Source organism: Hydra vulgaris, chromosome 03, assembly GCF_038396675.1.
Source record: "Hydra vulgaris chromosome 03, alternate assembly HydraT2T_AEP".
In the NCBI taxonomy this organism is placed as follows: Eukaryota; Metazoa; Cnidaria; class Hydrozoa; order Anthoathecata; family Hydridae; genus Hydra; species Hydra vulgaris.
Window position 1 is genome coordinate 24,941,992 of NC_088922.1, and position 18,492 is coordinate 24,960,483.

An 18,492-nucleotide genomic window follows, 5' to 3' on the forward strand; every position below is an offset into this window, starting at 1 on the left:
TACAGTAAAAAAAATAAAAATAAAAACATTTTATTAAAAAAAATAAAAATAAAAACATTTTATTAAAAAAAATAAAAATAAAAACATTGTTTATATTGTTAAAAACATTCGGAATGTTTTAAAAACATTCAGAATGTTTTTAAAAACATTCTGGTCAATTAAATTTGCGTTTTTGTGGTTTTTTTATATAACAATTAATTTGTAATTAAATTAATGGTTTTGACTTTCATCCAACACGAAAATGTTGGACGAAAGTCAAAAGTAATTAAAAGTGACGTATGTGTTGGCGTAAGAATCACTTTTTTCCTTCTGCTCTTCCCAAAGCCAACAAATTATAGATCTATATATATATATATATATATATATATATATATATATATATATATATATATATATATATATATATATACATATACAGCGTGGAAAATAACGGGCAGTCAACGGTCACTGACTGCCCGAAATGACTGAAATTGCTATTTTGACCTCTCAAAATGAATACTTCCTGGTCAAGGTTGACCGGTTGAAAAAAAAAAAGTTATATAATGTTTGACAAATTATCAGGATGTCTTTGAAAATGCATTTACCAAAATTTCATAAAATGTAAATCTTTGAAAAAAGCTTCTAAAATAGTTTTATAGTTTGTACTCTACTTTAAAATCGCTTTGTTTGTGAGTATTATAAATGACGTAAACTATTTTTTTTTTTTGCTTCACTTATCAATACTAATTTCATTTTACTGGTGGTGAAATCCATAACTACTTTTTTCATAAATGATTGAAGTTCTTATTTTATTATTGTTTGAATAATAATATAATGTTAACTAAGAACATTTTTTTATTCCTACATTTTATTTATATCATTTTATTTATTTTTCTAATAACTATTTGCTTCCAATCACAATGAAAAAATTTGTTTTTTATTTTTAGTTTAATTTATCCGTAGTCAATAAAACTTACAAATTATCAACCGCACACCAAGCCCCTCTGTGATAAAAATAAATTTTTTAGATTTCAATTAGTTAAGACTCCGGAAAAAAGAAAGTTCGTATTTAAAATTGTCGAAGTTCTTTGTGTTCATACAGTTGGTGAGGAAATTTTTTCTTTATGAGGAGTTTTGAACAAGTTGTCGTTTGAGTTGCTTTGTGTCTCCACGCGGTCGAAGACTCTACTTTAAAGACTCTTTGTTCGGTTGATGCTGAGTGACTGAGAAGTTAACTTTAATATTTAGATAAATTTAAAATTACCAAATGCGCAATTGCTTTTTTTTTCTACTATTGAAATCTTAAAAATATATATATTTTAATATAAAGTTTCGTTTTAAGTAACAAATAATTTCGATAGTATTTCATAAAACGATTGTCATGATTTTATTAAATACTAGTTAAGCTTCTGCCGGCGAGAGGCATTAACATTATTATCAACTAATTAACATTAGCAGTTTATAAAATGATTTTAAATGAAAATGAATGAAAGATATAAAATGATACAAATGAGATATAAAATGTGCAATCATTTTTCTTTTTCAACGTCGGTAACGACTGAAGTTCTTATTTAATTATCATTTAAAATTAATGTAACAAAGAACATTTTCTCCTTCTTTTTCATTTATTTTTCTCGTAACCTTTTCCCACAATTTCCGATGTCATAGCAACAAATGAGTTATTTTTAAATAAATTTCAAATTAACAATTGCTAATTTGCACATTTTTTATATTATTAAATTGTAAGAGAATTGTCTAACATCAACTCTTCAAAATGGAAGCGACTAATAAGAGACAAACAACACTTTTATTTTTAACACAAGCAGGATCAGAATTAAAACCACCTGTTGAAAAGAAGAAAAAACTGAATAGTAGAAAATTACAGCTAACAACAGCTCAAAAATAGGTAAACACTACTCTTGCAAAATATAATGCTAATGATTGGCTAAGATATTAAATAATGGAAATTATGTTACACCATTAAAATGTACTGTATGTTGTCAGTATGCTAAACAAATTGATATTTATAAAGGGTATATGCTGGAATGGGGAAGCGATGAAGGTAGTTGTAGGATACAGCACAGTGCCGCAGTTGATCGTGCAAATGGTTTGCAACGTCAAAGAGCCTACGAATTAGCAATGAAAATTAAAGGAATGGATGTAAGCAAACAAAATGATAAATTATGCAACCTGCAGAAAGAAATGCGGCAAACTGATATTTTATCGGGCCTGAAAACCATGACCACGAAAGATCTAAATTTAACAAGAAAAAAAGTTGAGGTAGCATACTTTATTGCCAAAGAAGAGCTACCGCTTAGCGTATACCCTAAAATACTACGTTTGGAAGAAAATCATGGTGTGGAGTTTGGCCTAACGTATAGAAATAAAATAACTTGTGAAACTTTTATTGATTACTTTGGATTGAGTTTGTCAAATATTCTCACGAAATTAAAAACACGAATTTACTTCAGTATTTTAATTGATGCATCAAAAGATGTATCTGTAATTGAAAAAGAAGCTATATTTATTATCAGTTTCGATCCTACTCCAATAGGAAATACCGAGATGAGCATTGAGTGTTCTTTTCTTTCTATTTCTGATCTTCAATATGGAACATCTGAAGGAGTTTTCAATATAATCAGTCATTCCCTTGAATCAGAAGGTATCAAAAATTTTTGAAATTAAATAAGTTGGTTTTGGTGCTGATGGCGCAGCTGTAAATAGAGGAAGTAGGACAAGTGTAAATGTATTACTCCAGAAAGAAATTCCATGGATAACTTTTGATTGGTGTGTTGCTCATTGCCTTGAGTTAAAGATAAATTTGCAGAAATAAAAATGTTTAATGATGTCAATAATATCATTTTGAAAATGTATAACATTTATAAAAAATCCCCCAAAAAGTTACGACAATTAGGAAAGCTTGTTGCTACCCTTGAAGAGGATAATTCATTTGAAATTGTAGGTATTCGCCCCAAAAATCAGTTATATTGGGATTTCTTTTTCAATTTTATCTATAAAAAATACTTTATAACATAATATACTTTATTACATGCTCGTTTTTTTATACAACAAAAGTTCTTTATAAAACAGTGTTTTGAGCAATAAAAACTTTTTATAAAAGAAAATACTTGTGAAATAATAAATAAGAACATGATGAATTGCACATAAAATTCAAGCACTTGATATGATCTCAGACAAATATAGAGTATATATGAAATATCTTGAAAACATGACTGCAGATTTCAGTTTTACTCAAGCAGAAAGAGCAAAGTTGAAAGGGTATCATCAGAAGTGTAATCATGGACGAATACCTCTTTATTTAGCATTATTCATAGAAGTTTTATCGCCAGCAAAGTTGTTATTTTTATGTTTTCATAACAACGAAATTGATTCCGTAGCATCATCTGGATTTATTGAACAAACTAAAAAACAGTTAAGTTGCTTGAAGAAAAAAGAATTTAATGGTTTACCAACAGTCAAAAGTAACAAACAACACTGGAAAGTATTCATTCCAGGATGTTGAGCTACATGATTTTACAAACGCACTAACTTTAGTTAGAAATTCAAAATCAATGATTGTAGCGTTAATTGCCGAATCCACAGAAGAGCGTTTGGTAGAACAAAATACAGTTCATGATATGTATGGAATGTTAATCCTAAACACTGGTTGCTGGTTTCAAAATAACGCCAATAGTTTATTTGCTGATGATAACATCGAAAAATTGTATGACTTTTATAATATGCTGTTACGTTATGCTGGCTTCACTTGGAGTGTAAATAATATGTTAGATGCTTGGCATAACTTAGTTGATTACACTATCAAATATTTGGCACCAAATAAAACTGAGTACCGTTAAGTATGGTATCAAGTTTTTTCGAGTTCTATGAAAAAAGGTTTTTTGTCCAGTTCTACTTCTTGTTGAATTGTTGTTCGTATTGCCTGTTTCGAATGGAAAGGTTGAGCGTCTTTTTTCTCTTATGGATAGAATTAAAACTGACACAAGTAATTACTTAACTGAAAGCAGCTAAATAATTTAATTCGGGTGTGCACTGATGAAACAAATAGTGAAGAATTTGATGTGAATCCTGCCATTGAATTATAGACCGAAGACATTGCGAAGGCCTACTCAAGAAAGTCTAAAAATTTATCTAAAAAAAGCAACAAAAAAACTATAAAAACATTAATTGATTTAATTAATTAATCGATTAATTGTATCGTCATCAGACGAGTCTTTAGATTTAAAATCGTCTTTCGATTAAACTTTGGATAATGAATCAGATGAAACGTATCTTTAAAAAAACATTTTTAAGTTACATAAAACTTTGTTTTTTCTAACTTACGCAATTATCATAGTAGTATTACATAAAACGATACTTGATTAAGTATTCAGTTTAAATTATTTGGATATAATATAAAAACGTAAATTTTTTATTTTTATAAAAAATAGAATACAAATAAGGAATACGAGTTCGTTCAATTTAAAGTATCAAGTTATTTTTTTATTTAAAAATTTTCGTCATGCAGAATAATTACTATGATGAAAATTTAAACCAAAAAAAAGATTAAAATTTTGACCGCCCAAAAAAAGCAATTGACCGTCAATTTTATGTATTAGCCGGTCAGTTTGACCGCTCGACTTTGATTTCTTATTTTCCACGCTGTATATATATATATATATATATATATATATATATATATATATATATATATATATATATATCTGTGTGTGTAAACTTACTTTTGCTCATTTAGGTTGGTACTGTCCTAATTTAAGTTTTAAAATGCTGATGTTCTTTATACTCAAGATAGTACCTGCCCAGATCTTCAGTCAATGTATGTACTGAAACCCCTATATTTGCATATTGAGCAATTCCACGACCGTCACAGCGTGACAACCGTCTTTTTTTTTGTCTTTAGCCTTCAATATTTTATTATTAAATAGATATAAAAAATTTTTTTTTTGCTATTTTGTTAGCTCATAATAGGTGCTACAAGAAACAAGAAAAAAAAATTAGGGTGGATATGTTAGCCTCTTGTTCATGCGAGAAAATATAAAACGTCACAACGTGACCAAAATTTTCTCATTGCTTTTTAGTTATTAGATCAACATCACAATTCAGCTAATATAGATGAACTGAATTATTAACTTGGCATTAAACAAAAAGTTTAGACATTACTCTTACAAGTTTTATAGCTAAATAACATTTATTTAATTAAATTTCAAACAGGTGCACCTTTAATTAACTTGTGGTAAACGTCACAGCGTGACGTCACAGCATGACCAGACACATTTGGATAATTATAAACCAGGTAAATGGGCTGTTTTTTTAAATAAATTTAAAACTAAGTAGAGAAGGATTAGACAAATATATAATTACATCTTCATAAAAATAGTTCTTACATAGTAATCTTCAGAACACGCCCATACTATATCAGTGTCAAATCGCGTCCATATTATATTGCTGTCATATATACAACGTTTTAAAGTTTTTCGGGGATTTCGTCTGAAGACGTAAGTTGTTTCACTAAATACTTGGCACTTGAATAGGGTCGCATTTCTATTTTCCCATTATTGTTTTGAATTAGGTGCGCTGAAAATATTCCTGGTTTTGCTGGTGCTTTTATAAATAGCTCATCAATTTTAAATTTTTTTATTGTATTTATAACATCTTCCATAGAAACAAAATAGACATTGAAATTAGTCTCATTTTTAACAGCTTCATGAAAAGTTATGGCATCAGTTATTATAAATTTTTTCTGGATTATTTTTTGCGTTGCTATTCTTTTAATGGTCCCACCTATAGCATCTGCTGGTCTTTTCCCATGTGAAGCAGCAAAAAAGCTCCAGAATAATTTTAAATCATGCTGTTCTTCCAACCAGGGTATTGCTGATGCAATAAAACGATTTTTAAATTGATTACTTGGCCCGTCTGTCCAAACCTGTAGTATTTTAACACTAGATTCAATATGCTTAGATAATAAATTATGAACAAATACAAGAATAGATTCTTTTGAATGGCTTAAATCATCTGAAACTATGACAGCTGATGAGCATGAATTTTGGTACCAAAATACAGCAGTAAAAACAGTAACTTGCTTCTTGTGCCAATGTGCTGACTGCACTTCATCTTGCCACAAAGTTGAAAAATTTTCAGCAAAATCCACTTGAAGAACGGCTGTGTCTGGATTACTTTGAAGTATGATCTTATGATCACGATATGTCTTTGATTGTTTCTGTTTAATAAAATAATGCCAAAGAAATGAAGGTAAAGATTTTGAAAAGGTGCTGTAAAGATCATCAACTCTTCCCTTTTTTTCAATTTTTTTAATATATTCCTTTCCATTACCTTTATGCAACTTTTTCCTATTGGTACCATGTAATGCATTTATTCTTGTCAATTTCATTCAAGGCAAATAGATTATGAAACTTTGCAGCATCTTTACATGTTGTACACATATTATAACAAATGTCTTTTTCACTATCACATACAATGCTAAGAGGAAATTCATGTGAATACAATGGAAAATTCGAATCAAACTTGTGCAAGGCTTAAAAGATAAGAATTATATTTTGATGCTGTTGACAACAACAAACGTTTCTTGACATTGAACTAGACAAAAGCACATGTGGTGGGCTTAAACTAGCAAACTTTGATTTTCCGGCTGATTCTTCAGGATAATCACTTTTAAAAACAGCATAAGCTTCATAACATTCATATACAAATGATGTTTTTGCACAGTTTCTTTCTTGTTCTTTAATCTCACCACAATGGTGTCTCTTTTACCGGGTGCTTGACGGGATATATCATCACGCTGATAAAAATTAAGAACCAATTTTACAGTTAAAGCATCTAATGCATTTTTACTAAGTATTTTTTCTGGGCTTGGGATTTCATTCATTTTTGTTAAAAGTTTTTGTACAATTTTAGCCCTCTTTCTGGGTGATTTTGGTAGTGCTGACTCGGCTCTCTTAACAGAGACCAAGAGTGCTTGCAGATTTGTAAGGGGGTGATGTAACAGCTACAGATTTTGATTCTGCTCTTTTTTGTCTGCTCTTTCTCTTTCGCTGCCTTTCTTTTTCTCGTTCAGCCTCCAAATTAGCGAGTCTTCTTTCTTTTCTTTTTTTTGGTTCTTTTTCTTAAACAACTTGTTCGCCAAACTTTTCTAACTGCCTTTCACGAGATTTATTTTGATGCTCAGCATGAGTAAGAGGCATGTTAAACCCTTGAAAGATTAAAAAAAAGGCAACACATTAGTTATGGAGATGCACGTATTACATCTAAGGCTCAATGGGGTTACAGTTATCCCTTAGAGAGGCTCTATGTATCTCAAAAGAGAGCCTCAAGGATAACTGAGCATTCATCCTCCAAATGTTGCCTTTGCAAAACATACCTACAATTTGTAGTTTTTGTAGAAAATGTAAAAGAAAGTAGGCCATTCAATAATCTGGGTCCTTAAAGTTGATAAAAACTAAATTGTGGTTTCAGTTTAGCAGTTTTAAATTTTGTTTTAAAGGTTGTTAAAAAATTGTCACGCTGTGACGTCACGGCGTGACAGAAAAAGATTCTAAAAATAACTTGAGCTAATTATTTTTTTAAACACGTTAGTATTTTTTTAGATGTACTAGATTGAGTTCTCATTGCGTTGGATTTTTGAAACCCTAAGTTTTACTGGTAGTCTTAGAAATAAAACTATTGGTACCCTAATTGTCACAGCGTGACATGTCACAGCGTGACAATAGTGGTAATAGCATTTGATTAAAACAAATGGTATTCTGAATTCGTCTGGCAATAAGTATGTTTTTATCATAAGTAGGAATGATTAGTGCAGCTAAAAGCTTGATTGCAATGAGCAAGACAGTTTTTGAATTTTTTATAGGTTCAATTGAAGTTTGGCAATTAAAAATGAATTAAATTATTGCAAAAACGCCTACTATTACCTTCTGTTTCAGCCCATATAATTTTTTATAATAGCGGCATACCATAGTATGCTATATATTTTCTGAAAGAGAAGAAGTAGAGCTTTCTACTGGTGTATAGTATTATCTATATTGGGTTGGTTTAATTTTATCATTTTTTGTGAGATGGTCGTGGAATTGCTCTATTATGCAATTTATCTGATATTGCTTCAGAAAAAATAATAAAAATAGAATGACAAACTTTTTAATTCTTTTTGTTTTTTTATTTTTTATTTTGTATTCATTTTGCTTTTTTACTTGTTTTTTAATCCTTTTTCTGTTACTTTTAACATATTTAATAAATGTAATATTTTAGATAAAACAACTATAGCCGAGGCCATGTTTTAAGGGTTTTATTTAAAATGAATAAAGTTTAAAGTTGCCTTATGTTGTTGCAAAGATGAGGTTTCCAAATGTTATTAAAAAATACTAGGTGAATGAGATTTTTTAACACGCATTGACAAGAATGATGAAAATGTGTTGACAAGAAAGATGAATTACATAAATACTACATTTCAAAATCAAAAAACTTCACTTTCCTATAATATTGATGCTGTCTTGTTTATATTTTTTTTTTAGTGTGCTTGTGCTGTAGCATTAGTGTGTTTAAACTACACTGACCTGCCAATCAAGAACACCCTAAGTGCAAAAATCTAGATTTTAAGTTATTGGTCAAAAACTTAATAATATTAGACTAATGTGTAAATATGTTATTATGTTCGTTATGAATTTAGGACCGCGTTTCTTATAAATAAGATTTTTTTAAATTTTTCACCAGAGCAAAATTTTATAAGGAATCATATTCTACACCTGACAAAAAAAATTCAGTTTTTGCACTTGGATGTTCTTGATTGACAGCACAAGTTTGTGCAAATTATAGCACAACTGCATTCAAACTATAGCACAAGTGTTTTCAACCTATAACCTAAGTGTGTTTGAACTACAGCTTAAGGTCGTTGGAGCTATAGCACAAGTGATTGAAGTAATAGTAAATTAAAAAACAATTGATACTTTGTCAGAAAAGTAACCATCCAATCTTTCTATAGTAAATGTTTTGGTACATCAAATAAGGCATTATGAAAACTCTTTGAGATATTTGATGGTTGTTACCTCAAATTGTGACTCAAGAGATTTTTGAATTGAGACTTAAATTGTGAGGGACCCTCAAGAACTTTAATTATATACTTTAAAATATATTCAATTTAATGTAATGCCCAAAATGATTTTAGTTTAACCTTTATTTTACTTTTAAATATAATTTTATCTCTCTAAGAGATAAAGTTATATTTTTTAAAAAAAATTGTTATTCATGTTTGTTAAATTTTATATTTATGTAATAATTGTTTTATATTTAAATGTTAATGAAATATGTCATTCTTTTGTCATGCATAAAATATTTGCTTTATTTTTTGAACTTATCTTAATAGTTGTGGGATGGGCCGGATTCATCAAACACTTCTGGATTGCTAAGGATTATGTTTCCTGATGGAACTTCTAGAATTTTTACTACAAATAAAGGAGTGTCATTAAGAGAAGCTCTGAAAGATGTTCTAGAAAAAAAAAATATTGTTTTATCATCTTATGATGTAACTATAGGACAAAATGGCCAGGTAAATTATTTTGTCTTAATGTATACCACACGTGTAAATTGACATTAAACCTAGTTTTATATTTGGAGCTAATAAAACAGTTATAAGTTATATCAAAAGTAGCTTTTCTATTACTGAGATAGTTAAAATCATTGTGTAATGGTAAGAAAGTTTAGTGCACTATTATTTTAGAATAAGAGTGGTTGCAAATTATTTTGTAACAATAAAAGAGGGTGTAAACTGTTATGTATCAATCTGAGACAATATGTTTATATATATATATATATATTATCTCAGATATGTATATATATATATATATATATATATATATATATATATATATATATATATATATATATATATATATATATATATATATATATATATATACACACACATATTGTCTCAGATTGATACATAACAGTTTACACAGTTTATATATGTTTCAACCCTCGGAATTCGGAAAAATGAGGTTGGCTATAAATTGCGGACCTCAAACTGTTATAGGTTGGCAAAAAAAATTTGATACAATAGAGTTACCATAAAACATAGAAACAAGGTTGGTGATTTTTTGCCAATTGTAAACGCTTTTAGGTCGGCAGTAAGGTAGGCATTACCAAATGCTGACCCTAATTCCAAGGGCTGATATGTTTTGTGGTATGAAGTTCATAAAAAAAGTATTTTTTTCAAATTATTTCTATTATATATATTTATAGTCTAGTGCAATCAGAGCTGTTTATATTTTTTGATATTTTTCTAATAATTTCCTATTAGTACAAAAAAGTATTGAAAATGATCAATGAAAAAAAGTTCAATGAAAAAAACTTTTTATTATTAAAAAAGCAAAACTAGAAATATTATGTAGAAATGTTTTTAACGCTGCAGTTATTAATTAATCATTACTAGCTGTCCAGACACATAAAATTTGAGTCTTGGCAAGTCTGCTCCCCATTGCCCTTTCTAAAATTATTTTTAATTATACCAAAATAAAATATGTTATATATAATGTATATAATTGCTATATAAGCAAAATATTAAAACAAAATATTAGCAAAAAAAATTTAACTACAACTACATCATTAATTAACAAATGGTAGATTAATAAACTACAAAAATACTAAAGATGCGAAGTCTTTGCCTTAGATTTGGCCCCATTCTTATAGGATGATGATCCTCTTTATTTCTGCAATATGCAGAAAAGCATTGTAAGATAAATTTAAAATAAAAAAAGCAATTATGTTATGATAAAAGAAGTAAAGACATTGTATATAAACACTACAAATAAATTTACCTTTAAGCTTAATTTTGATTGCTGTTATTTTTTCTAGTGCATTGTTACAAATAGTCAAAATCCAAAAAAGACACTTATTACAAAGACAATTAACTTTTACTCAAAATAACAAAAATATCATAATTAGCAGTACAAAAAGATTTTTAAATTTGACATCTTGAGATAATAAAAAATAAAATAGAAAGAAAAGAATATAGTTAAATATAGAAGGATACGTCCATAAAGTACATACACAATGAAAATTTGATTTTCAACAACTAAAGAAACATGAAGAAACATTAACACTGTCCCAGAAGAACTTTTAAAATGTTTAGGTATTTTAAGAGTTCTGCTGAATGAAATTGTTATGAAACTGTAGAAACAAAATTTTCAACTGAATTTATTCACAAACACAACTTATTATAACTTATCAAAACTTGCATTTTTTAACAAAAATGTTTATTTACAAACAAAATTTAACATAAAAGATCAATAAAATTATGTACCAAAAACATTAAACTGAATCTCCTATTTGTAGATTTAGTCAAATATTTGAAACTAACCTATGTTTCCTACAAAGTTTTCATTTAAGTAATAAATAAACAATTGTTTAAATATAAAAAAAAAACATTCTGGGTACCAAGTTATAAAGTAAATAAAAAATTCAAAATACTAGCCTATGTTTCCTTCAAGGTTCTCATCTAAATAATAAACAAAAAGTTGTTTAAATATAAACGAAAGCAAACATCAAGTGATCAATAAACAAAAACAAAGGTTAAGTTATAATAAAGTAAAAGAAACATTAAAAAAACTAAACAATGTTTCCATAAAGGTTTCCATTTAAATAATATACTGAACTATATAATTTTGGTCTTCTATAGTTTTTTTAAATATGTTGACCCTTTGGTTTTTGTAAATGATTATTTAGAATGGGCTATTAGTAGGATAGATGTTAAAAAAATAAAATTGAATGTTATAGATAGTTTAATGTTTTTCTCTGTTATTAAATTATATTTTGATTATACATATATTTATTTATTGTTGCACATGTTGCTTTTTCAATATAGACAAATATATGTTGATATTCAATAAGGATAAATGATAAATAATTTTTTCAAATATATGATTTTCAATGCTACCAAACATTAAATAAAACCATATATTTTTATACAAAATTATAAGCAAGTATATGTAGTAAAATATAAAAGATTGGCGTTTTCTCAAGACCTCTCAAAAATCAATTTTAGGTCAATTTCCCTTTCAATTAATGGCTTGGGAAGGAAAATAATATGATAGTGCTTAAAATCTTTATATCTTTTTTTTGTTCATTTAATAACAATAGTATGTACCATTATAACTTTTTATCTAATTCATAGCATGTTAGCATTGTTTATATCTAATTGAACTTTGGTTATGTATTTTATCAATTTTTTTGTTTTTTTGTTTACTGTATGCTTGTGATTTTCATACTTTCATACAGTTCCAAGCTGGCTCGGGACCCTGAGGCAAAATAAAGTTGTGAAGCTTTAAAGTCTAAATTTCATCTATACAATCACATTGTAAATAAGATTATATATACTTTTCGGTATTTCACAACTATATAAGGCTTAAACCTAAATCATTGGATTCTGGGAATAAGTTGTCTTGTTGTTGGAGTGGCCCTGCTCTCATATTGTTTTGCTCTATTATTGTTTAGATTGTTATGCTGTTAAAAAATTATTTTTTAACATAACATCAAAATATTTTTATTACAATTTATTTCAGGAAAAAAATTTGTTCACTTTGTTGATTTCAAAGATGTATAAGTCAATTTTAGTTGACTTTAGAAAATTTATTTGTTGATTAAGTCAACAGTTGAATTACTTAAATGTCCTAACAACACTAGGTAGAACATTTGAGGGATTCGCACATCATCGGCTAAAGGTTTGGTTGGGGCAGCAATTATTTTTTTATTTGTTTTTTCCATCTTTTAGCAAAAAAAGCCACATGGATTTAAGTTAGTAAAAAAAGTCAGGAAATGTTAATGTATATATGTATGTATGTTTATGTATTTATACTATGCTATATAGTATATATACTATGCTAATGTATATATGTATGTATGTTTATGTATTTGTATGGCCTGTTGGTTTTAGATTTGTAACCTTGATGTTGATGCTACTTTGTATAAAGATACTGCTTTATTTCTTGAAAAGCGTGTTTTATTCAGGTATATTTTTAAACATATATTAAAAGAACAACCACGTATTTAAACTTTATTTTCAAACATGCATTCTGAGTTCAACCACCTATTTAAACTTCATTTTTAAACATAGATTCTAAGGTGAAACAAGGATTCATTTTTTATTTTTATATTTAACTCTTAATAATTTAGATTTGATCTTCCGAATAACCGATCAGTTGGTATAAAATCGAATCCAAATAAGACTCTACATGATATTCTTCAGCCTGTCATGAAAAAAAATGGTTTTGACATCAGTAATTTTAATATATTATTGGTAATTAAAAGTTTCTCAGATAAAAAACTTTGTTAGCAGTTATGTAGTTATTATTGTAACAAAAATGATTTTTTTTTTTAACTATGTTGTATGCAGTTTGACAGCAAATCTTGTCTCGCACTGAATACAATCATTAAAAATGTTGAAAACAAAAGGCTTGTAACAAAAAGAGCTCCCAAAAAACAATGTAAGTTTTTTAAATAAATTTTCTTTTAGAGATTTATGAAAACATTTTATGATTGATTTTTAGCAGGGGAAAATTTTTACTGGGATATTTCAACTTATTTTTATTTAATCGATAGCTCATATGACTGTTTATTTATCGTAATAAAATCAAAACCAAACAAAAAATAAAGTTTTAATATTATACATGTTTCATCTTATAAAATCAATAAAAGTGTCCAAATTTTGTAATTCAATTTATTTTTTTAGCCAGCCAATCATCACTTGATTCAGCTAAATCGCCTGTTCTTTCTGACTTTCGAGCTTCCTTCCGTAAATTTCGTTCTGCTAGCTTTGTCAAAGATGAAAAGAATGTTGAAGAGAAATTTGATCAGACCTTAACAAAAAAATTTAGTAATGAAATGAAGCATTTGATTTTAGGCAGGTCTAAAAGTGCTGGTCCTGACAGCACAGCAGGTATGTTTCAAAAAACTAATTTAAATTTTTTTTTATAAAATTCCCTTTTTTTGAACTATATTTTAGGTATGAAGTTGCTTTGTATTGATATTTTTTAGCTTTATTAAATGTTATTAAAAAATCACAAAGCAATCGCATAGAAGACCAACGTGGTGTAATAATAGGTAAACAAGAACTACCTGATTTTCTTAAAGTATCTACTTCGTCGAGCCCACCTGTTCTAACTCGAAGTTTCTCAGTAACAGCAAGTCCTACGCATCTGTTCAAAGATGCTGCACAAGAACTTCACACTAAACTTTCACAAAGTACAACGACATTTTGCTCTATTCAGAGTTGGTCTGATATTCCCGCTATTGATAGAAGTATAATAGATACTTCATTTCTAAGCAAAGATAGTATAAATAGTAATTTATCGCAAAATAGTGATCACGCTAAAGATGATGTTAATTTGTTTCATAGTGATCCAAATCTTATGAAAAGTAAATTAATAAGAAAAAACTCTGCCCCGCCAATTACTGATTTTAATGTACAAAAAAAAGACTTCTCACAAAGCCTAAAAACGGAAATTTCTAACGAATCACGCCTAGGTTTTACAAACGTTTCAATGCCGCCTCGTCCAAAACCAATTAATGCGCTAGACGAAATTGCTATATTAAAAGCTTTAAATGAAGATTCAGATTTTGAAGTGCTTGAAATTCCTTCAGATACTTTGAACGATAGCTTTTACACACCAAATGGTTCTTTCACTGACAATAGTTTTATTGCTAATTTTACCCCGCCAACTCCACTTTGCACTCGGTTAGCATCAACAAGCAATCCTGAGTGTTCTGAAGTGTCATATAGAAGTAGTGTTGAACTTGAGAGAGGGAATTTTTTTGATTATGCAGGAGTTTCTCATGTATCTCAATTTTTAAAAGATCAAATACACATTCGAGACTCTTCCATAGTTCCCATGACTACCAGCGCAACATTTTCAGTGCATGAGAGTATTTTTGAAACGAACTCAATACCTACACCAGAGAAAAGTAAACTGTTAAATGGCGAAACTATTCGTGGTAGACAAAACGAAAAAATTAGTTTTGTTTGATTTCTAAACTAGTCATTTTATTTTTACCTTTCTTCTAATTCTTTTACCGGATTTCTATAAATATTTTTAAAATTTGAAAATCTAAAAACAAGGTTTAAATCTCTATATAGATGATTTTCTTTATAATTGATAATAGGTGAAATTTTGAACATACATACATATATAAACATACATACATACATACATACATACATACATACATACATACATACATACATACATACATACATACATACATACATACATACATACATACATACATAAATATATGTATACATACATGTATGTATGTATATATGTATGTATGTATGTATGTATGCTTCACCTGTTATCTGTAGATATATTTAATTACCCACATTTGCATCTAATTGAAATAAAAGGAAAAAGGAAATTTTTATTCGAGTAGGTTATATTTGAAGTTTATTTTTGATTGCAGATTTTGTTTCTATTTTAAACTGTAAATATTTTATTAGTACTGCATATACAATTTTTTATTAAAATTTATATTTTTCTTGTCGATACTCTATGTGCTAAATAGCGTCCCAAGACGAATTATCTGCCGCCTAATGTAATACGAATAATTGTTTTTTAAAAAGTTTAGATTTTCATAAATGGTTTCAATTGTTGTTGAACTCAATAATTCATTAGGATTTCATAAAAATTAAGGAATATGGAATTTTAGGTTATTGAATCCAAATTTAACGTAAACATTTATCCAAATTTAACTTTAAAAAAAAAGGGACATTTTTTAATTAATTAGTGCCGTTTTTAGTGACCCTCAAGTTCAAAACTGGGGCCGTATTCTCATCTCTCCGTTACGCTTAACGGAGCTTTTGTCTGAAATTTCATTACAATATTTCTAAGTAAAGAAATGACAAAAATTTATATAAATTCGTTAAAATAAAACTTATACCAAAATAAAACATTTATGTTTAAAAAATTATAATTTTAAATAAATTTTGTATTAATGTAATTTAAAAGAAATTTTTGACTAACGCTCCGTTAAGCTTAACGGAGAAATGAGAATACGGCCCCTGACAAGTAAGAGTTTAAGAGTGCATTAATATTGCCCTAAGATTATAAAAGGTAACCAACTCAAATCGAATGTATTCTGAACCAGATTTTACATTTCACGGAATATTTACATACAAATACTAATTTTAATTAAACACCTTAACGAAAAACTAAAAAACGTAAACAGTACAATACTTAAACAGAAAACCATGTAATAATGATAATGTAAGAAACCATCATTGAAGCGAGTAAAGTTAAGATGGATAATAGATAGTTAACAGTAGAGTTGCATAGGAATTAGGAAGAATACTTGTTTAATAAAAGATTAAAGACTGTTTTTGAATTAGGAACATTTAGGGAGAGATTTTAACTGTGACGGGAAACTATTCCATGTGCATTTAAGCAGCCGAGGGGCAGTGGTAGCGCACTTACCTCAGAAACAAAGGATCCCTGGTTCAAACCCCCCACCTCTGGGCAAGTTTTGCGACATTGGTTAATAAGGAGTTTTTGGTTATACATTGTTTAGGAAGGAGAAACTTCCAATTTAATATTCATCCGGGGTGCTCTGTGATAAGACCGTAAGTACTACTTGGGGCACCTAAATAAAAAAAAATTAAAAGAAAAAAATATATATACTCTGATATTTAATAGATTCATGGCCATAATAAGCAGTTCTATGTTTAGGTATAGATAATTTAAAGGATTTAGCTGATCGACGATGGTAACGAGTATTTTATAAATAAATTAGTAAATGGAGGAGGTAAGTTTTTATGTTTTCCTAACAAAAAATTTTGTTTGTTGATATATTTTTGAATTTTATATCACGTTTGCGTCTCCTAAATCAGTATATTTATATATTTTAAATGCACAGTTATATATAGTTTATGTTCATTTATTTTAATTGGTTAATTTGATTTTATTGTTTTATTATTATATTTGATATTGTATTATTATATCATGAATATCAAATATAATATTTTATTATTATATTTGATATTCATGATAAGATCGTATGATCTTCTGGAAGTCCTGCCGATTATTATTTGTAATAAAGCTATTCTGTAATTGTAATTTTTTTATTGAAGGCAAATAAATTTACAAAGAAAAAAATAAAAAAATAAAATAAAAGTCCTCGGTTGACTTTCAGATTTTGGTGGGGGAATGCATAACCCCATCCCCCACCCCCATCCTCGCCTAGATCCGTCTCTGTTAGTGTCATCAGCGAAGTGGCAAGCGTCAGAGAGGTATTAGAATCATTAATTTTATATTATATTATAACTTTTATTTTGCTGATTAAACAATACTTTTTGTTACTAACAACAACTTTTTAGATTATAACATAGCATAATTAAATTGCGGTACATTTGATAAAACCATAAAATGTATAATACTTAATATTTGCGGTAGCAAATAGAATTAGCCTCATCAATAATTATTTCCAGTTTACTTGTATATTTTGATCTGGTGATACACATTTCTGACTTTTTATTATTGTGAGTTTTTTATTATTATAAGTTGAACAAAGATTGTGAAATCATGGCTCATGAAGTTTTAAACATTTGGTCTTTGATACCTGAATTTGAAATGGGACGTGGTAAGTTTTAACGAATAGAGTATTAGCAGTAATCAAATCATGTAAAGATACAGACTTATCTAATCGGGAAATAACAAAGAAAATTAAAAGATCTACAAAAGTGGTTAATAATTACTTCAAGATTGGCCTTAATTATGGAGCTTATAAGGAAAGTGGTGACAAACTTAAAATTTATAATCGTACTAAACGAGTTACTGTACGTCGCGCTGCTGCTCAGCACATGAACTCACCTCAAATTCGTGTTGATTTACATTTACCTGTAACTGTTTAACGTGTGAGACAAATCTTACATGAAGATCCAAACACAGTTCGGAAAAGCGTAAACCATGACCGAAACTTACTGTTTGTCATAAAGAAGTTAGATTACAATTTGCAAAAAAACACATGTCTTCACAGGAAGAGTGGCATCAAGTTCTCATTAGTGATGAAAAAAAGTTCAATCTAGATGGTCCTGATGATTATCAATATTACTGGCACGATCTTCGAAATGAAAAAGAAACTTGAATGAGTCGTAACTTTGGTGGTTTTGGGGGCTTTTTCCTTTGCTGGAAAACAACCACTGGCATGGATTTCAACAAAAATGAATTCACAGGACTACATTGACTTATTAGAAATTAGTTTGTTTGAACATGGTGAAGAATTGATGGGTGAGAGTTTCACTTTTTAACAAGACAATGCTGCTATCCAAAGCTTACAAAAGCTTGGTTTAGAGAGAAAAGTATTCACGTAATGGAATGGCCCGCATGCATTCCAGGTCTTAACCCTATTGAAAATATATGGGGAATACTTTCTTGAAAGGCTTATGAAAGTGGTAAGCAATATGAATCCGCATTGGAGCTGAAAACTCGTATCATAGAAGCTTGG

At 28.4% G+C, this 18,492-nt stretch overlaps 1 protein-coding gene across 13 annotated transcripts in view; it reads left to right on the forward strand.

Moving 5' to 3' along the window:
• LOC101235988 (regulator of G-protein signaling 12) overlaps positions 1–15,520 on the forward strand; it is a 58,359-nt gene extending 42,839 nt beyond the window's left edge. For all 13 annotated transcript variants that reach the window (XM_065792746.1, XM_065792748.1, XM_065792749.1 and 10 more), the window contains 6 exons: positions 9,365–9,547; positions 12,932–13,005; positions 13,171–13,294; positions 13,391–13,481; positions 13,727–13,933; positions 14,032–15,520. In XM_065792746.1, the coding sequence (XP_065648818.1) occupies positions 9,365–9,547; positions 12,932–13,005; positions 13,171–13,294; positions 13,391–13,481; positions 13,727–13,933; positions 14,032–15,020 (1,668 nt within the window). In that variant the 3' untranslated portion in view covers positions 15,021–15,520. The remainder of the gene's footprint in view (positions 1–9,364; positions 9,548–12,931; positions 13,006–13,170; positions 13,295–13,390; positions 13,482–13,726; positions 13,934–14,031) is intronic.
• The last annotated feature ends 2,972 nt before the right edge of the window (positions 15,521–18,492 follow it).